Source organism: Chrysemys picta, chromosome 8, assembly GCF_011386835.1.
Source record: "Chrysemys picta bellii isolate R12L10 chromosome 8, ASM1138683v2, whole genome shotgun sequence".
NCBI lineage: Eukaryota > Metazoa > Chordata > Testudines > Emydidae > Chrysemys > Chrysemys picta.
The window spans coordinates 6,429,979-6,451,560 of record NC_088798.1 but is presented as its reverse complement, the minus strand read 5'-3'; the positions used below and the strand labels follow the sequence as shown (position 1 = coordinate 6,451,560).

At 41.1% G+C, this 21,582-nt stretch overlaps 1 protein-coding gene across 1 annotated transcript; it reads right to left on the bottom strand.

Moving 5' to 3' along the window:
- Window positions 1-715: 715 nt before the first annotated feature.
- CMPK1 (cytidine/uridine monophosphate kinase 1) lies at window positions 716-20,090 on the bottom strand. The gene is made up of 6 exons (XM_005284891.5): window positions 19,786-20,090; window positions 9,903-10,049; window positions 7,346-7,498; window positions 5,067-5,143; window positions 4,892-4,988; window positions 716-3,045 (listed from the first exon to the last, which is right to left on the bottom strand). Exons 1-6 carry the CDS (start codon window positions 19,954-19,956, stop codon window positions 3,004-3,006), a joined length of 687 nt encoding a protein of 228 aa, XP_005284948.1. The 5' UTR covers window positions 19,957-20,090; the 3' UTR covers window positions 716-3,003.
- Between the last annotated feature and the right edge of the window lie 1,492 nt (window positions 20,091-21,582).

The following is a 21,582-nucleotide window of genomic DNA, read 5'->3' as shown; positions in this document are numbered from 1 at the left end:
AATACAACTCTTAAGTGGAAAAATGAATCACAAATGTCTCGTCTACAGCCAATAATGGGGTTCTATTGAGGAAGCCAGATTTATGGGGCATCTAAGAGTCAACAGGCTGCGCACGGGGCCGACACACTTAGAGAAGACCAAGTGCCATTGAAAAGAATTATGGGGGAACTCAGACAGCGAAAGGACATCCATACTAGCTCCAAGGTGAAAAGTTCCCTTGAGAGCACAGAGATGGCTACAGGAGCTTGCAGTGCCTTGGCTGCATGGTTGAATAAAGCTCTGGGGGGTCGGGGGTGGAAGGGAAAGAAATATGATCCTTTTGATAGCAGTTGTAGACCAGAAACAGCTTTTTTGATCCATGTCCCAACACTGATGGGTCCTTTTTCTTTCACAGAATCAGATCAGGATCAGATGAATGATCACTGCATGATTAGATAACATTATATACATATCAGAGAGAAGGAGCAAAGCCATATTTTCAAATACTGTATGCGTCCAGTTCTTAACCTGGGTTGAGTAGGGTCTCTGGGGCCTCCTTTTCTGACCTTGGAACCTGTGTGTTTAAGTATAGGAATATATCCTTAATTTGTCATTTTTCATGGCAGATCATAAATGTAAGCCAGGAACTTGGATGAAGCCACAGAGCAAAATGTATTGGCCGAACTACTCAAATTCTTTGTACAGTACGCCGCTACATGGAAAAGACACATTGATATATTACTTCTATTTTTTTATTTAATTTAATTTCAATTATGTCTCATCTTGAATAAATCTAAGTGCCACATTAACGGCATCTTCAATAAACAGAAGGACAAAATTATTCAAAGGACAAAATGCACATTTAGTCCAAATTCAATATTGCCAACATTTTTTGTTTTTAAAACAGTTTTTTTTAAACTTATTCCCAAGTAACTGCTACTTATTTGGCTTCAGCTCTTAAATACATGGTAAGGTATATGATGAGAGGAAACAGAGTATCTATTCTTAGTAGAACTCTTAAAAGCCAATATTATTAAAGTAACACCAAAATAAATATTTACATATTGAGAGAGATTTCTTCAATCTGCCTACAAAAGTGATTGAGTCTTGATTTTAGCTTTTATATCAGAACTGTAGTTCCATTTCATCCTGTCTTAGGTCAGCACATTTAGACACGGAAAACAGAGTTCAGTAGTTCTGAAAAGGGGGGGAATTAATCAGGTGAAAGCATTTAAAGGATTTTGTGAAACACTTCCAAATTCTCAGGAACAAGGCATGGTGCATATTTTCTGTGTTACTAAGCTTCATACTATTTGTGCTCAATAATCCGATTTTAAACATCCAATGTGTTGGGGGGAAAATCTCTTTTAGCTATGTTCCATTGCATATGAAAAACTCTGAACCCACAGTCTTATAAGCCTCAATAAAGTAAACAGAGCCTCATGCAAGAGTTGGCATGAGAAGATCCAAGTGCAGGATCAGGACCAAAATATGCGTGATTAAAAATCAAAACTACCATTAACTCACTTGTGACTTCTCCAAGTAGGATTTAAAGATGAGCTGAAGCCCAAAAATTCAAAACCGTTCCCCCCTATACATCACAACGTCTGTTAGAGTATCACATCCAATTATAGCAGCAGCTGATGTAGCAAAAATAATCTTAATGGATAACGCAAAAAAAAAAAAAAAAAAGTTAAAATACTCATCCTCAGGTTTCTGGATGTCCTTTAATGAAAGTTTTGGGTGCATGAGGAATGCAGGACTGGACCCATATACGGCTATGAACATTAAAGCTTGTGGAAAAAATGGTATTTAACAAAAGAAAGTCATAACTATATCACAACTGTACAATACTTTAATACATGATGGCTTGTTTCAACCAGTCACTTGTTTATTCCAACTATTACTGTTGACAACTGCACTAATTCAAGATAATGCCATAAAGCATGAACTAATTTGTTTAAGGGAATGAAACGTTTTTTAAAAAAATTCAAACTGGTCAAACGAAATGCAATAATTAAAAAAAAACTTTTTAAAACAAACTATTAAAATTATATAATTTTAGGGAAACTACAAGTTTAACCATAAAAATCTCTTTCCCTATATAACAAACCTTAAAGTATTCAACAAGACAATATTCAATAATACAGAAATGCCCTTTCATTTGTTACAAAAACAGAACTGTTAAAAGAATAGTTTTACTATACATCTTCTTGGAGGTTTGTCACTGTCTAACAACTTCATTATACTTAAGAGCATAATTACCATCACAAAGTGAGTGCATAGACACTAAACTGACCGCAATTCTATTCTTAACCCCTTGCATATGACGACTATACAAAGGGGGTACATTTTCTCTAAGTACTCAATAAGTTACTACACATGGTATGCACCCAGAGTCATAAGAGAGTACTTTACCAAAGCACTTTGTACATCTATTGCTGAACAGCTTCACACTGTATTAAATTAGTTAGACAAGAAGTTCTAAAACAAATGCACATGCTAATTTTACAGTTCTGTTTACAGAATTCAGCTGTGGGATAAAAGAACAATCAATTGCATAAAATTTTATTTGGAAAAAGTTTCCTAAGTTTGGTCCAAAAACAGGCTGAGAGTTTTGTTTAAAAATAAAAAGAAGATATGTAGGCCCTGCTGCTTAACATTGCTATTTACTGGACTCTTAAAAACAGATTTATGGCAATAAGAAATAAGAAGGGCTGCCCATGAATGGCAAACTGTAAAAGGATTGATAGTCTCTCCAGATCGATTTTGACTACTATCTTTATTTTGTAAGTAACTGAAGTTCGAGAAGAATCCTGAAATGTATTGTCTACTATAGCCACAATAAATGAATCCATTCCTATTTAAAAACAATTTCATTTTCAATTAATTGCTTTTCCAACTATCTGTGAATACAAGAAACATTTAAAAAAACCTTTAAAATGATTACAAAAGTGTTGAATTTAGTAGCAGCTATTAAACCAAGATTCAAGCACAATTTCAAGAGAACTTTCAAGAATGGAACTAGCCTTCTTTGTCAAAAATTTTCACAACCTTACCAAAAACCTGAAAGAGAGAAACATTTAATTAAAACTATGGAACGTTAAATATTCAGCAATTAGACCACCCCACACAGTTACTGATGGGAAATCAATGTTTTTTAAAATGTACAATACGTAGTTAATTTTTTAAAAGACGTGCATATCAGAATAGAGGGGAGGGAATCTGGCACCAAATCCTATTTAGTCTCTCATTTCCATCTATTTTTTTTTTTTAGGTTATCAACATTATTACATTTTTTGTGTGTGTGTAGCAGCATGAGAGCAAACCGTCTTTAGCAGAAAACTCTTCAAAAGGAATATTAAATTAAAAACCAAAATCTAAACAACAAAAACACAGTTTAAAAAAAAAACCAGGCCTCTGCCACAAGCAGATCCAGGTAGCTGAACCCTTGTGGCTTGACTACAAGTGATCTGTATGTACTGAACTAATTGCAAAATGGAGGCCCAATTTCCCAACCTTTGATATGAGGGTAACACCCATGATTAGTAAAACCAAAACTTTTTTCTACTTATAATGTTTAGTTTTTGCATTTCATTCAGCTTCAATAATGAAAAGAGGCTAATAAATTTCATTTTTGTTTTTAGTTAGTTTCTATTTGACTTCATTTTCATATTTCCATGCGCTGGTATAAAAACTGCAGTGTTTGAATTGTACGGGAATATTTGTTTGAAATAAAACTGGTTCCCAGATGAGGAGGAAAAAAATTCAATGTATGGAAACACAGGAGTGCTCTATCTGTATATATGTAAATAATTAGTTAATAGCCAAGGTGGCAGTAGACAGAGCTTATGAATATGAAGCATAGTTCCTGAGTTTTGTAGAAGCAATAAAACTTCCAGTTGTGTGCACTGCAAATGTCTTCCTTCAGATGCTATTTACATCAATTCTTAACACATTTCATTTGGTTTTAGGTTTCATAAAAATATATTTTAACAAATTCTAAACTCTGGGCCAAATTTGACTAGACAGAATCAATTTCAATTAGAAATGTACCCAAACACCCAGCTTTCAATCATCCTTGAGGTTTAGGTAAGTGAATCCTGATCGACCTTTGCTCCCCAGAACTCTCTTGCGGTATGTCTACACTACCCGCCGGATTGGCGGGCAGTGATCAATCCAGCAGGGGTCGATTTATTGCGTTTGGTCTAGAGGCGATAAATCAACCCCAGAGCACTCTCTCGTTGACTCCTGTACTCCACCGCTGCGAAATGGGGGAGCGGCAGCAGTCGACTCACTGCAGTGAAGACACTACTGTATGTCGATTTAAGTACGTCGACTTCAGCTACGTTATTCACGTAGCTGAAGTCGCGTAACTTAGATTGATCCTCCCCGCCAGTGTAGACCAGGCCTTGGAAGAGTAGATGGAAAAATCTATATTATGATCCAGCCTGGTGACTGGTCTGGGATTGCATAATACCTTGTTTCACTGGGTCTCAGTGTTAAGAACTAGAGCTTGGTGCCTTGGTCCTGAACGCACAAAGGCTAATAGCATTGTGATACAATGCATTCAGCCCTGGGGTGAACAGGAAGGACATCACAACCCCAGGTGACTTACTACATGGAGCCCTCTCTAGCCCTCCTCTCTTCCTGTGAGAAGGCAGTTTTTGAGGAGCAGAAAAAGGAGGTGATTAAAGGTGATAAAATGGGGAGCTCTTGTAAGAACCCTACCACCAAAAAAAAAAAATTGTTGTACAGTATTTGACATTTCATAGACACACCAAAAAGAGGAAGACTATATGTAAAGGATGGAGAGAAGGGATATCATTGACTCTACATCTCAGAAGAAGGGATCCAAAAATATATACCATGTTACTGTAAGCCCCAAAATTTATTTGTCCTTGAAACTTACTTCATCAACAGATTTAGAGGCATCCACTTTCCTGACTTTCCCCATTTTCTCATATTGGTCTATTATGGGCTTAGTTGACTGCAGGTATGTGTGAAGTCTATAAGACAGAAAAACATGTATCACATCATACAAAGAAAACAAGAAACATAACTATGAAAAGTTCTGGGTACAGTACCTCTTTTCTAGACTCTCTCGGTTGTCATCACTCCTACCACTGCTCTTTCCTCTTTCAAGGCATCGGTCAATACATATCTAACAACAAACACAGAATGAACTCTTAAAAGCATGTGACTATTATCTTTATATATCTGAAGATAGGTTTGTTATTAAGTCTTTGTCCTTTGTTCAATAGGCCTAGTTCATTAACGTGCAAAACAGATTTGAGGGAGACTGAGCATGCGCACACATGGTTCAGTGCATATATTTTACAAAAGATTAGCTAGATCTAGACAGTAATATGAATTAGTTTTTGATTCACCTGCCTTTTTAATTGTGGCTTGGGAAAGGGGGGTGTGGTGAGGGGGGAGCGGGGAAGGTGATGGCTTACAGTTTCAAAAGTGACTAATGATTTTGGGTGCCCAATCTGAGATACTAAGATTGAATACCTAACTTTCAGAGAGCTGATGTTCAGCACTGTCTGAAAATCAGACTCTTTAAGTGTCACGTTTGGCCACTAAAAATGAATACATAAAAAAAAAATCATTAGTCTCCTTTGAAAATGCAAGCCTATAATATGTAAGTATCAGGGGGTAGCTGTGTTAGTCTGTATCCACAAAAAAAACAAGGAGTCCGGTGGCACCTTAAAGACTAACAGATTTATTTAGGCATAAACTTTCGTGGTTAAAAAACCACTTCTTCAGATGCCACTTCTGAAGAAGTGGTTTTAACCCACAAAAACTTATGCCCAAATAAATCTGTTAGTCTTTATGAAGTGGTTTTTTACCCACGAAAGCTTATGCCCAAATAAATCTGTTAGTCTTTAAGGTTCCACGGGACCCTTTGTTGTTTTTATAATATTTAAGGTACACATACTACATGTTAACTTACTAGGTCTGAATGACAAGCGTCTTAATTTTTGTTCAGTCAATATCACTGTATTTATTACATTATTCTGATCTGTAATATATATTGTTAATAAAGTATAACTATGGTTAATAGTTATTGAATACATATAAAATTATGGTTACATTTTAATGTTAAATGAATAATCTTGATAATATATGGCAAACAATTTTTGATATATGTCAAAATGCAAGAGAGGGATCTTTTAAAACAATTTTTCATATGGAATACATCCCTGATTTAACTTAAATAAAGTAAAAGACCATTCAGTTATTATTGTAGATTACTAGAGCTAGTCAAAACAATTTGAACAAGAACTTTTGGGGAGGGGAAGAAATTATCCTTTTTCAAAAATGAAAGTTTTCATTCAGTTTTTTTTTTTTTCCCCCTCTAATGTATCTGATTGATAGAAATTTCTGATGGAAAAATTTAGCCTGTTGCTTGTTCTTTGGCATGTTTTTTTCAGCTTGTCATCTTTTGAATTCCCAAGTTTGACTGATCAGTTTAACTATGGGATTTTTTCCCAAAATTGAAAATTTGCTATTTTGAAATTGAAAAAAAAATGAAAAGTAGATTTTTAAAATAAAAAAAAAAAAAAAAAGTTCCACAGAAGGTCAATCTATCTAACATTTTAAAACTTTCAGTTTCTGAGTAGTTTTAATGCTTACACCTCAAGGGCAATGGCATATTATAGAGTATATCATGGCATTTGTTATTTTAATTTAATACATCATTGTCAGAATACCATTGTAATCTAGGTTTCAGAATGGTAGCCGTGTTAGTCTCCTTGTTCTTTTAATTGTAATCTAGTTACTCATTTAGAAAAGTTGTTTTGATTACTCAGCGTCCTAGTAAAATTCACCAACTATGAAAAATTTTGAATCACTCTGCCAGCACCTTAGAAGTGATCAGAGGAAGATGCTGGCAAATTGATTCTGCTCTCAACTATGGCATCAGGCTATACACACTGTAGGTGGAAAGTTTTCCTAACGTCACAAGAGCATCTTGTGTATTCTTATGTGATGCAATCCTTTTGATTTCAAAGGGTTCTTAAGGAAAAACGAAATTGTTCAGAATTGTTGTTCAATATAATTTCTTTACGCAACTGGACACTTGCTATTCTGAAGAACGCAATAACAGCAATACTTAGATCTAAAACCATTTTACAAAAGGAGGTCAGATTATTAACCCCATTTTACACAAGAAGTTTTATAGCTGCCAAGAGAACTGCCAAAAAACCTCAGTAGTCATAGTCCAGGACTTCCTTCTCATGTTGCTAATGCTCATACATATTGGAAAATTCAGTCCCTCCAACACAGTTTTACTGTTCTCGCTGTCTGCCTCTCATCATACAACATGTGAGAAAAGTACACAGCAATGATATTTCAATACCTCGTTGTCACAGTCAAAAAACAGAACAAAAGACACGTCTGCCTTTCCATCCATAGTCTTATTCCAGCCTTGAAGATTGTCTTCATTTCTGGGGAATCCATCAATCAAGAATTTGTACTTTTGGACATTGGCAGCCATTGTTTGATCCATAGCCTAATAGATAGCAGAGTTCAGTTCAATAACTTCTTACACACAAAATAATATATTTGCCTCTTAAATTTTGGTCAGATGTTGACATGATTTACAAACTTTTAACTTGATAGTTTTATTGGACAATGTCTGTTAGTGAAAGAGACAAGCTTTGGAGCGGACACAGAACTCTTCAGGTATGGGAAAAGTGAGGTATCCAGACTTTCACACCGAATACAAGGTCGAACAGATTGTTTAGCATAAGGAGTTAACACACATTGTAAGAGACCATTTAAGATGTAGTGGCCAGTTAACACCTCTGCAGTCATAGGACAAAAAAAAAAGAGGGAAGAGCAGGAGGGGCCCAAAGGGTCACACGCCCCTCCCCAAATGCCAGGGGAGGGGAGAGGAAAGGAGGGGCCAGCAGCTGGGGAGATGAAGGGGTGGGGCCAGAGCCGGAAGGGAAGAGGCAGGGCCAGAGCCTCTCCTCTTCTGGCCATGCTGCCTGGGATGCTGCCCGGTGCAGCGCAGTGGCTACATGCTCCCAGGCAGCTGCACTCTCCCAGGCAGCCGCTGCGCTGCACCGGGCAGCATCTGGGAGTGGCTCCATATGCCAGGGAGAGCTGGCACAGCAGGAGGACAGAGCTCCCTTCCCCCCCCCAGGTAACGTGGTATGGTGAGAGTGCGGGGGGTCCCAGGCTGGGTCGAGGAGTCATGTGGGGGGGGTCACGTGCTCCCCCTAGCTGGTGTCCCCCCGGTGTCCCTCCCACGTGTCACCTGTCCGAGTGTCTTTATTAAGTCCATGTATCAGAGGGGTAGCCGTGTTAGTCTGAATCTGTAAAAAGCAACAGAGGGTCCTGTGGCACCTTTGAGACTAACAGAAGTATTGGGAGCTTGCATCTGAAGAAGTGAGGTTCTTACCCACGAAAGCTTATGCTCCCAATACTTCTGTTAGTCTCAAAGGTGCCACAGGACCCTCTGTTGCTTTTTATTAAGTCCATGATATTTAGCGTCTAGCAAAGCTACGAATTTAAGCTCCCCAGCTCATCTTTTGAAGGTGTGCAGACTTCCTTTGAGGATAAGGCCTGAGAGGTCAGATACGGGGTGATCACTTTGTGAAAAATGTTCACCCATGGATGATATGGTGATTTTCTTTTATAATTTTTCTGTCTGAGTTCAATTCAGAGCATAATGATTGTTTTATTTCAGATAGTTGTCATTGGGGCTTTTGGTGCACTGGATGAGATGTACCACATGTTATGATAGGCATGTGTAGGACCCATGGATCTTGAAAGGTGTATTGTGGGGGGGTACTAATCAACATAACTTGGTCATTCACGTATCTACAGAATGTACTCCTCTACTGTCTTAAAGGCACTCTCATTATTTCACTGCTTCACAGTGTGATACGCCAGGGCCAGAGGGCAGCAGGAGAGTGATAGATGGGAGGTACATAAGCCCCAGGATGATCGGGGCCTTATTCCCTGCGGACTGAGGAAAGGTTACTACAGGTTAATTAAGAGTACTGGAGCCAATTATGGCCCTGCCAGAGACCTAATAAAAAAACCCTGCTTCAGTCAGACAGCCAAAGGCAAGGAGAGCTGAGTACTGTTATTGACCAGAGGATCAGAGTACCAGGGGAAGGGAAACCCTGCCCAAGCAGAGCAAAGGGACTCCCCCAGCACAGAGGTCCAAGAGAAACCCTGCCCAAGGGGAAAGAGAGTACGAAGCCTGCGAAGCTGAAGGGGCTGGGACCCGGAGTAGAGGGCGGACCCAGGTCCCTTCCCCACTCCCCTTCTCCCCCCCACCAGGGCACTATCGGAGCTGTCAACGCCCAAGAATGGGGGCAAGGGGTAGCACCCTAACCCATCACACCACGGAAAAGCACGGGACCCACCACAATAGCCGCGGCCATTTGCCACAACAGCTTTAGCAGTAATATTATTGATATAAACTTCACGATTCATTGTTTTACAATTTCAAAGGATGTAAGAGTTTACTCTGGGCTCCAACTTGTCAAGCAAGATCTCAACAATCTCATGCTGTGCACAAATCTGGTTGGGGAAGTTATTTTTATATTCTACAAGATGCTGAAATGTACTCTTACAAAATACAATGTGCCCTGAATGCACTCGGTTTTGAGTTAGTTTCAGTTAAAAACGTTAGAGAAAACATTATAAAAATAATAAAATGTATAAAGTGCCCTCTTTGTGCTTTATGTAATGAAAGGCATTACCTCTTGCCTTCTGTAAGGACCATAACATAGCCATATGTGATTTTAAGGAGAAGCAAGGTATACAACATGCACCCATTGCCTATCATTATCCTCTTGCTCACTTCAAAGGGAGGGAAATGTTTTCTCAGGCTACATCCACTACCTTGTTTGCTTGGAAAGGTGAGCCATCAAGACAACATTCACTTTTCTTACCCTCTTCAACAAGCTGATAGTAATCTCAACTGGTACGATTGCTCCCTCTGTAATATATTTTTCAATTAGTTCTCCATACTGAGAGCCTGGCCTTTTTCGTTCATCTCGAAGGAGATCGCCTGCAGAAAGGTGGGTGTACCCATATTTCTGAAATACATATAACAATAGTGTTAAGCACATGAAAATTCCTCTGAGTAAGTATACTAAATTAACCTAGCTGTTAAAATTAATTACATTATCCTATTAATAAAAAGGCAAACTTACAGCCAATAATAGTCAGTTTGGATAACAAGCATTCTATTTTCAGCCTCTTGTCATGATTTCACAGTATACCCAATATGTGCAGGAAGCCTGGCAGACTGTGGCACCTTGAGTAAAAATTTTCAAAAATGCCTATGTGACTTTTGAAAATGAGACATAGGCTCCTTAGGCTGGTCAACACTCAAAACTTATTTTGGTTTAACTACGTTGGTCAAGGGTGCGCAAAATCCACACACCCCAAGTGGCATAGTTAAACTGATCTCATGGTACATCTACACTACAGGGGGGAGTCGATTTAAGATACGCAAATTCAGCTACGTGAATAGCGTAACTGAATTCGACGTATCGCAGCCGACTTACCCCGTTGTGAGGACGGCGGCAAAATCGACTTCTGCGGCTTTCTGTCGGCGGCGCTTACTACCACCTCCGCTGGTGGAGTAAGAGCGCCGATTCGGGGATCGATTGTCGCGTCCCAACGGGACGCGATAAATCGATCCCCGAGAGGTCGATTTCTACCCGCCGATTCAGGCGGGTAGTATAGACCTAGCCTAAGTCCCCACGTAGACAGCACTAGATTGAAGTTCCTGCTTCATGGGGAGGTGGATTATCTTTGCCAACAGGAGAACCCCTCCCGTGGGTGTAGGTAGTGTCTTCTACACTGTGCTGCTGTAGTGTTTTAAGTGTAGACAAGCCCTTAGTCACTTAAGACACATTTGAAAATTTTACCCCTTGTAATGAATTAGATGTTTAAAGTAAACCAAAAGACTAAAGGATACATGTTGCAGCCCCACCCAAAATACATGGCTATTTAGAAATTCACTGACAATGTTAGCCAGTAGATTAAATTTTAATTTAGCAAGTGAAAAGGAGTCAAAACAACTGCTTTACTTGGTAAGCTTAAAGGCAGGCTTGTATTTTAAAATAACTACCTACCTTTGCTGCAGATATGGGACTACTATATGTTTTGACTAGAGTTCTTTATTTAGAAAGGCAGCATGCTCCAAGCACAGTGCTGGAAGCCAGAAATACCTGCTTTCTACTTCTGACTCTGACACCTTCTGTGGACTTGGACAAATCACTTATACTCCGCTGTAAAAGCTGTGTGAATAATGGATTTTTTGGTCTGTTGGCAATTCCGAGAAACTGCTAAAAATAGTTTTCAGAGTGGTAGCCCTGTTAGTCTGTATCATTCTTTTTTTAAAAAACAGTTGTGAACCAAACAAAATGTTTCATTTCATTTGAACATGTTTTAAATTTTTAGTTCTTTTTAAAATAAAAAGAAAGGAAATTTCAAAGTGAAAAGTTATGTCAAATAAAAAATTGGAGGAGTCTGGTGGCACCTTAAAGACTAACACATTTATTTGGGCATAAGCTTTCGTGGGTAAAAACCCACTTCTTCAGATGCATGGCGTGAAAATTACAGATACAAGCATAAGTATACTGGCACATAAAGAGAAGGGAGTTACCTTACAAGTGGAGAATCAGTGATAACTAGGCCAATTCAGTTAGGGTGAATGTGGTCAACTCCCAATAATTGATGAGGAGGTATCAATACCAAGAGAGGGAAAATTGCTTCTGCAGTGAGCCAGCCACTCCCAGTCCCTATTCAGGCCCAAATTGATGGTGTTAAATTTGCATATGAATTGTAGCTCTGCAGTTTCTCTTTGAAGTCTGTTTTTGAATTTTTTGTTGTTGACGGATGGCTACTTTTAAATCTGTTATTGAATGTCCATGGAGATTGAAGTGTTCTCCTACTGGCTTTTGTATGTTACCATTCCGGATGTCTGATTTGTGTCCATTTATTATTTTATGTAGAGACTCTCCGGTTTGGCCAATGTACATGACAGAGTGGCATTGCTGGCACATGATGGCATATATCACATTAGTAGATGTGTAGGTGAATGAGCCCCTGATGGTGTGGCTGATATGATTGGGTCCTGTGATGGTGTCGCTAGAGTAGATATGGGGACAGAGTAGGCAACGGGGTTTGTTACAGGGATTGGTTCCTCGGTTAGTGTTTCTGTGGTGTGTGATTGCTTCAGGTTGGGGGGCTATCCGTAAGCGAGGACTGGCCTGCCTCCCAAGGTCTGTGAGAGTGAGGGATCATTTTCCAAGATAGGTTGTAGATAGTTGTTGATGTGCTGGAGAGGTTTTAGCTGGGGGCTGTACATGATGGCCAGTGGTGTTCTGTTATTTTCCTTGTTAGGCCTGGCCTGTAGTACGTGACTTCTGGGTACCCATCTCGCTCTGTTAATCTGTTTCCTCACTTCCCCAGGTGAGTATTGTAGTTTTAAGATGCTTGATAAAGATCTTGTAGGTGTTTGTCTCTGTCTGAGGGATTGGAGCAAATGCGGTTGTATCTTAGGGCTTGGCTGTAGACAATATGTAGACAAAGGCTGTAGACTGTGTGATGTGTCCTGGATGGAAGCTAGAGGCATGTAGGTAAGAATGAGATTCTCCAGGCTGAGATTGATGGTGGCATGGAAATTGTTGAAATCCAGATGGAATTCTTCAAGGGCCTCCTTCACGTGGGTCCATATGATGAAGATGTCATCAATGTAGCGCAAGTAGAGGAGGGGCGCTAGGGGACGAGAGCTGAGGAAGCGTTGTTCTTAGTCAGCCATAAAAATGTTGGCTTACTGTGGGGCCATGTGGGTACCCATAGCAGTGCCGCTGACTTGAAGGTATAAGTTGTCCCCAAATCTGAAATGGTTGTGGGTGAGGACAAAGTTACAAAGCTCAGCCACCAGGTATGCTGTGGCCTCATCAGGGATACTGTTCCTGACAGCTTGTAGTCCATCCTCAGGTGGAATATTGGTGTAAAGAGCTTCTACGTCCATGGTGGCCAGGATGGCGTTTTCAGGAAGATCACCAATGCATTGTAGTTTCCTCAGGCAGTCAGTGGTGTATGCTTGTATCTGTAATTTTCACTCCATGCATCTGAAGTGTTTTTTTGCCCACAAAAGCTTATGCCCAAATAAGTCTGTTAGTCTTTAAGGTGCCACCGGACTCCTCGTTGTTTTTGTGGATAGAGACTAACACAGCTACCCCTCTGATAAAAAATTGGAAACGTTTAATTTACAAAATGTCAAAACAAAATGTTTTGATTTTTTTTTTTTAGGAGTGGGGTTTTTTTTTTTTTTTGTCATTGAGCAAAACAATCTGGCAAAATCAACGTGAATTGGCAAAATGTTTTGATGTCATCCAACTTGCATATTTGCCAAAAAATGTTTTGGTCAAAAAATTTCACCCAGCTGTATTCCAGTTTCCCTATTTGCTAAATGGGGATAACATTACTAACCAAATGCCTAACAGCGTTGTGAGAATGAGTTAATGTTCGCTAATGCTTTGGGGATGTAACATACTTAGTAGTAGGAACTATATGTATATTAGATAGTTTTGATGAAGTTGTCCTGGTTTCTTTATTCTTATTTTTCAAAGGAAAAAAAAATCCCTGTTTTGTATGCATTTCAATTATATGCATACATTGAAACCAGGAAACTCAGCACATATGTTGAGCCAGGTGGCAGTCTCCAGGGAGAGGGACAGTGTCAGGCTGTGACACGGGTAATCCACGAGAGAAGCTAGTGTCTTCCCCTAGTGCTGATGTGGCAGTCCAGGCTAAGCAGCTAGACTGATGCTATTAGAAATCTCTCAATAAACTGTATAGACAGAAATACAGCAGGGAGTCTATATGCAAACATACCATACAGATATATGTTTAGACTAAATACTGCTATCACCCTTGTATTTTGTGGTCAATTAAGGCATTTTAAAAACATTAAAACGCTCTAACATAAAACCTCACCGAAAAGCATGTGTTAGACCTATGCTTTTCTAAGGCACCCATCACCACAGAATCTAGACACCAGAAATAAAATACATATGTGATCATACTGTACAGAGAACAGATTTCAGGTTCAGAATGATAAATCCCAGCAGGAAAAAGTTAGAAAAGGAGAATTTTGATAGTTGTACCAGTGTCAGTTAACTACAGAAATGTCAAGTACCTAAGGTCTTTTTAAAAAGTAAGTTTTTAATATTACATAAAAATGTAACAAGATTACACATAGCTAGGTTCTATAAAACAGGTATTAGAGACATAACCTAGGAACGTACCAAAAGTAAATTACAATTCTACGAATACAAAATAGAGTACGTACGTACATCTTTACTCTAAGTTTCAGTAGAGAACAAAAAAAAACAGACTTTAGGGTTATCCGCTTGGCTGCAGTGATAGCCACAGCAAATTTCAAAAAAGGAGCCTGGGCAGAATAATAATGTGCATACTTCCCTTTTATGGCTGTGATCTTGGGATTTAAAAACTTGGCTACTAAATAAATACAGTAGACACATTACACAACTCACCAAGCAAGCTTAAAAACATTTAGTTGCTTTCCAACTCTACCCACAGAAGCCTGGAAAGGCAGTTTTGCTATAATCACAATTTAAGAAACTATATAATTACTTAAATCCCCAAAAAACTGCAGACAGCTGGAGAAAAAAAATAAAGCATGCAAGATTTTGCCCTAAATGACCATGAAGAGAAACTCTAGCTACGTTCTCTATTACTTTACTGTATTTTTATTCAAATGGGCATTGCATTTAGATATGCTTATTTACATATTAACTATGAACTGCAGAAGCCATAAACCAGAGTAAAGCTTTTTATAAACAAGAAGTTTTACTGTCCAGAACCAAAATTAACATGTAGCTCTTCTTGCTACAATTAAAGAATCATGATATTTTTAACATTAAGTTAAACATTAAGGAGAAAAGAAGAAGAAAAAAAATAATCCCCTTGGTTTCATGGGATTACAGCACCATTTAATTTTCCTCCGCATTTTTTCTTTTCATGCAAGTAGAAATATCGACTCAATCTTTGGAATTCTCTTTACAACAGCAAACTAAAATAGTTTTAAATAGCTGAACAGGAAAGAGCAAGACAGAAGTATTTTAAAGTGAGCTTGTTAAATAGGGATGTTTCCAATTACATTAAATTCTAATCTGGAATGCTTTTCAGAATGGATTAGTTGGGCTGCTCCTCCAGAACTTGTTAAATTTTCAAACACCTTCCAGCTTTCTCCCATGCTGCCTCTCATGCTTGGGAGGAGCTCCCTGTAAACGTCCATAAGGCTACCTCATTATCCTTCTTCTAACTCTCCTTCACTGAGATGTCTATGGAAAACTTATGTCTGCTGACACCACTGCCTACGATGATGACCAGTACTATCTCGTTGTTTCATTGTATCTCCCTGTTTCCATCTGTTGTCTATTGTCTTATACTTAGATTGTAATCTATTTGGAGTAGGGACCATCTTGTTGTTCTATTTGTACAGCACCTAGCACATCCATGGGATCTTGATCAATGATTGAGGCACGTAGATGCTATGGTAATGCAAATAATAAATGATAGTAACTCAATGGCAAAACATCCATTCGTTGACTTTGATGAGATCAAAATCCAAAGGAAACAGTTTTAAATCTGGTAAATAAATGTGGCAGAGTCTTGACTTCCAGTCTTTAAATGGAAGACTGCTGAGAAGTGATACTCAACAGGTTACTGCCTGTTGAGTTGAAGCTATCTCTTTATGGCTCTCAGAGGAGTGCTCTCTCTTGTGTCATGCAAGGCAAGTATTTAGAAAATGAACTGGAGCTAAAGAGATTTATTTTCTCTCCCAGAAGCCAAGAAAGGAGATGTTGTCGGCAAAACTTTTGTCTTTCGTGTGTGTGTGTGTTTTTTAACACCTCTGAAAAACAAAAGTTAGGCTCTCCTGCCAATAAAGCTAACCCTGCTCATTGGAGGTAGAAGTTTTTTGTCATTCAATTGACAGTGTAGACATAGCCTTAGTTCTATTTGCTATGTCTCTTACTCCCAGGGTGTGAAAGTAACTTAAAGGACTTATCTGTACAAAGGGCGGCCGGGCTCCTGGGCAAGGGGGGGGTGGCAGCTCTGGGCCCCTGGAAGGGGCGGGGCCTCGGGCAGAAGGGGCAGGGCTAGGGCCAGACTCCCCTAGCCAGCCCTTCAGCACTGCCTGGCCCGCGCCGCCCAGGGCTCCGGCGGCGATTTAAAAGGCCACGGAGCAGCTGCCCCTTTTGCCCCCCACCCCCGTCAGCAGTCCTGCCGGCACGGTCCTTAAAGCGCTGCCGCGGCAACGCTTTAACATCGGCTGTGTACCAGCCTGCACCGATGACCACTTTCTTACCGGTACGCCGTACGGGCCCGTACCGCTTACTTTCATCTCTGCTTACTCCTAAGAATTTCCCCTTCCTAGATTTATTACTAGCAAAGTTAACATGTAATACTTTTCTGGTAGTGGATACAATTCAGGCAGCAATGACTCATTTGACTCCCTCCTCCTCAAGTGGTCTTTATCCAATTACTTTAGGATACCAAACCAAAATGATTTATATTTCTAGGTATGGGGCAGCAGCCACATAAGCTACTTCAGCCCTGAGGCTGCATTAATGGCTTGTAATTATATTCCCTCCAGCTCTACAAAACTTCCCTATGGTCGACGCTTATTTGTTTGTTGTGTACCAAGGACAGGATTTGACCCAAAGTAACAAAAAGGCTTTTTGAAAGTTACGAGCCTTACATCCCACAACTTAATTTTTTTTAAAAAACCTGTTTGAGTTAGATTCATAACTTATGGTGAAAACCCTTTTGTGGCTAAAAGCTTAAATTAGAGAGACAGTATCCTTTTCTCTCTCTCTCTCTCATATCCCGAGACCAACACAGCTACAACAACACTTTATAAAATCTTAAATGTCAGTTTTCAGTCTGGACCAAATTTTGATAACCAAGTTATACAGTATGGAGAACTAGGGTATAATGGAACAGTGGAGAAACTAGAACGGTACTCTACCACGCATCACTAGAAAACAAACAAATGCTAGTGCCAGGATTTGCGGTTTTTCCTTCTGTAGTTTAAGCAATATGGGCGTTGTTATGGTTCTTAGTCATTGCTTTCATGTGGGTGTGGACAAACCTCCATCATTTATGGCACTCATCATGCATAAAATATCCACGTCTACTCCATTTTAAAAGGCTCTATTTGGAGGCATTTAACCTTAAATATACCATAACTATCCAACAGAACAGAATTTCATCATCCTGATTTTTAAAGAGGTCTGCTTCTGTATGTAAATAATTGTCAGCTATTAATCATCAGCTATTCCCCCCACTCTTCTAAACATTTTTCCCACCTTCAAGTACTGTTAAACTAAAATTAATTCTAAATATTTAGAAAAGTTGTGTGAAATTCTATAATTAAATCATGTAATCTCTTAATGCCAGTTTGAAAATCTTTGATGGCAGAAAAGACAAGGATTAATTTAACACAGGACACACATAAAGCACATAAAGATTCACTCTGCATAACTTGTGACCCCCATCACGTTCAGCCGCATAGCAAAATTTCACTTCTATTGTTGCTTATAATATAATTTTATTTTCACAATTTACAGTGGCACAGAGGAAATTATCTGCCCTCGGAATTATCAACTCCCTTGTTGTACTGGTTGTATGTTTAGATCATAAACTCTTTGGAACTTGGACCTGGATCTTTGGCTGTCAATTTGTGTATTTAAACTACTGTAAAGCATCATTTTTGGTTTAAGATTGTTCTGGGCCAAAAGATACAGAGGATTTTTCTAAGGCAGGTTGTATGGAATGAAGACAGTTTGGACTTCTCATACTTTCTCATTCCCCAGTATTCTGCACTATAAAGTAGTGTTGAAAGTACGCAACTCTGATAATCTCAAACCAAGATCTATTGACACAGTGCAGCCAAGAGGATCTGAGCACCGTCATTGCTAGGAGACGTTGGAGATGGATCGGTCATGTGCTTCGGATGGAAACTGATTCCCTCACCAGAGTAGCAATAAGATGGACACTTGAAGGCAAGCGAAAATGAGGCTGCCCGAAAACAACATGGCGAAGAGCTGTGGAAGCTGTGGAACCATTGAAAGACTTGCTAGAAACAGACAGGAGTGGATGAGCTTCATCAGGAGTGGATGAGCTTCATCACTGCCCTAAGCACTAGAGGCATAATAGGAACATGATGATGATGAAAGCACCATATACCTCTGGAATAATAAACCCATTGTACCTTCTATTGCAAACTCCCCGCAGTATCTTTGCAGGACATTCTCTTAAATTTATTAATGGTTTATGTATGATTGTGTTCCACTCCACGAGGGAGGGTTACCAACAACTTTTCCAGGAACTACAAACAGAGCCTGGGTCCAAATGTCTACACACTGCAATTTTAACCCTGCAATTCAAGTCAGGCCTTGTCTACACTGAAAAAATTGCAGCAGTGCAGCTACACCACTGTAGTGTTTCAGTGAAGACACCTACTCCAGTGGGAGGGGTTCTCCCATTGAAGTAGGTACTCCACCTCCCTGAAAGGCAGTAGCTAGGGAAACAGGAGAATTCTCCCACTGACTTAGCACTGTCTATGCCTGGGGGATGAGAGGTTGGTTTAATTGCATCACTCAGGGGTGTGGATTTTTCACACCCTTGAGCCATGTAGTTATACTGACCTAATTTTCTAGTGTAGACCAGGCCTCAACTGACCCAGGCTCAGAGTTGATGCTGCGGGTTTAGCAGTGTAAATGTATCCAGAGGCCCTGGCAGAAAGGTAAGGGGAAATGGGACACACAGGTCCCTAGACTCTGGCAAGCACACCCATCAGCTCTAACTAGGTCTGTGATTGATGTTAATCATGAACATCTTCCCGCACAATACCACCCGCACCCCCAATCTTACCTCTACCCAGCATACTGTGGATAACATGCAGACAGAACTTGGCCTATAAACACAAGAGTGTGTGACTTGTCTAGTATGTCCTGTGGCACCTTTGAGACTAACAGAAGTATTGGGAGCATAAGCTTTCGTGGGTAAGAACCTCACTTCTTCAGATGCAACACTTCTTGCATCTGAAGAAGTGAGGTTCTTACCCACGAAAGCTCATGCTCCCAATACTTCTGTTAGTCTCAAAGGTGCCACAGGACCCTCTGCTGCTTTTTACAGATTCAGACTAACACGGCTACCCCTCTGATACTTGTCTAGTATGGGCGTCTGTGCCTCTACCACACCCCCCCCCTTGCAGAGATGTCCATTTCCCCAGCTTTGCACTGAAGGAGCGAGGGCCCCTGAGGCTGGGAGTGCAGTTTGGGTGCCCAGAAGGGAAATGTGGGGGCTCCAACGTGCACTTGGAGAAACAAGAGGGGGTTTCTTTTAAAATGCACCCAAAACAGCCTTTTGCCCCTTTAACCAAGACTGAGAGCTAGAACTTCCCTAACCCCCTAAAAACGGAAACCGAACCGCAGGGAGACAATTATAACGGGCCGCTCCCCACCCCCACCCCTGGGGTCCCCATGTCCAAGCCCCCGCTCAACCCTGCAGGGCCACGCAAACGAGACCCCGCGCAGGCTGAGCCACAAGACTACCCGTCCCGCCATGCCCCGCTTCGCTTCGCAGGGAAGATGCCAAGAGCCCCTCGCCGCGTTGCATGCTGGGAGGTGTAGTCCGCTCGCTCTCCGAGGAGGAGGCGGCGGCACTGGAGCGGGGGTTCCCTGCGGACGCTGAGACCCTCCCCGCTGCGCTTCTCACCTCCACGATGCGGGCGCACTGGGTCCCCTTACCAGCCCCGGGCCCGCCCAGGACGAACACAACCAGCGGCTTCATGAGGAGGCGGCAGCGGCGAGGAGCGGCGGCGGTTCGGAGGCAGCGCGCGCGAGGGCTGAGGCGAGCCGCGAGCACCAGCAGGCAGCGAGAGAACATGCACGGGAGGGGGGGAGAGGGGGCCAGGGAGCGGGGCCGGGAGAGAGCTCCAGGCCGCCAAACCGCCGCCGGCTGTCACACGCCGGCTGCTGACGTGTGAGGGAAAGTGCTTCCGGGTGCGGAGGCGCGCGGGCGGCTCTCGGCTGGTGGGGTGGGGGAGCGATGACGTGACACCCGGACCCTGCTGAGCGCGCGGCCCGTTCAGAGGCAGGGGGCGCGTGGCCAATCCTGGCGGGTGCTCAGACAAGATCCGGGGGGAGCAGTGACCACAGCCCGCTGCTCAACTCGGGGGGAAAGGGGGGGCTTGCTCCCTTCTTGCTCTCGGACCGCTGTGCCCGTGCAAGTCCAAGCTGTCTGCTGATCTGCGCATTTCCCCAGCTTCGCCCTGAAGGAGCGAGGGGCCCTAGAGCAGTGGTTCCCAAACTTTAACAGCCCGCGAACCCCTTTCACTAAATTGTGACATCTCATGAACCCCCTCCTAAAAATGAATATTTCCAGGGATTTAAGTTTAAATTTCCTCAGTGTGATGGATTCGCTTGCTTTGCTCTGCATAGCTCTTGGAAGTCTGGAACCACTGGCGAAAGATAAAGTCTCAGGTCTGGTTCGGCATCAAGTCTGTTTCTGTGTTTGGTTTTCAGATGTGCATATGAGGAAAATGCTTTCTCGCATAAGTATGTTGTTGAAAATGGTAACAAAACTGCAGCAGCTTTTTCTGCCAGAAAGGGGTACTCGTTTCTTAAACTCAGCCAAAAGTTGATCAATGATAGATTTCTGAAACTCCTTTTCAGTTCGTAATCACAGGAGATCTCAATCAATTTCTCTTTTTCCTTGGTGTTTAATATCTGTGCTGAGAAAGTGGTATCATCAAAAGGGTTGCGAATTCAGTCATTATCGCCTGACATAGCTGGAAAGTATTCCCTGAAAGTTGTGCAAAGTCCTTTTAGGTGTGCAATTATATTGGTTTTAGTGCACTGATCCAACTGAATTTTATGTTCTACCAGGAAGTCATGAAGATTACTGATTTGATTGTTTTCCAAACAACTTCCCCAGAACTGCAGCTTCTTTATCAGGGATTCAACTCGCTCTTGCACATTGAAAACTGTTATATTGAGGCCTTGAAGAGATAAATTTAGGTCATTAATTCTTGAGAAAATATCTGCTAAATAAGCTAGGCTCTGGAGCCAGAAATTATTTTCCATACAGCTGGCAAGGTGGAAAGGGTGGCTTTTGAAAAAAAACTAGGATTTCCGTTCTAACCTCAAACAAGCACACAAGGATTTTACCCCTTGAGAGCCATCTAACTTCAGTATGGGTCAACACACAGACGTGTATACGACCCATTTCTTCACAAAGTATGTGAAATATTCTGGAATTTGTTGGCCATGATTTTATGAAATTCACCATTTTCACTACATTGTCCAGCACTTCCTTCAGTCCCTCTGGCATGCGTTTTGTTGCAAGGGCTTGTCTATGGATGCTGCAATGAGTCCAAGAGACTTCTGATGCAACCTTTTTTGTTTGAGCTACAAATCCAGAATACTTCCCCGTCATTGATGTGGCCCCATCAGTGCAAATGCCTAGGCAACGAGACCAGTCTATTTCCTTTTCTTGAAAATATGCTTTAGT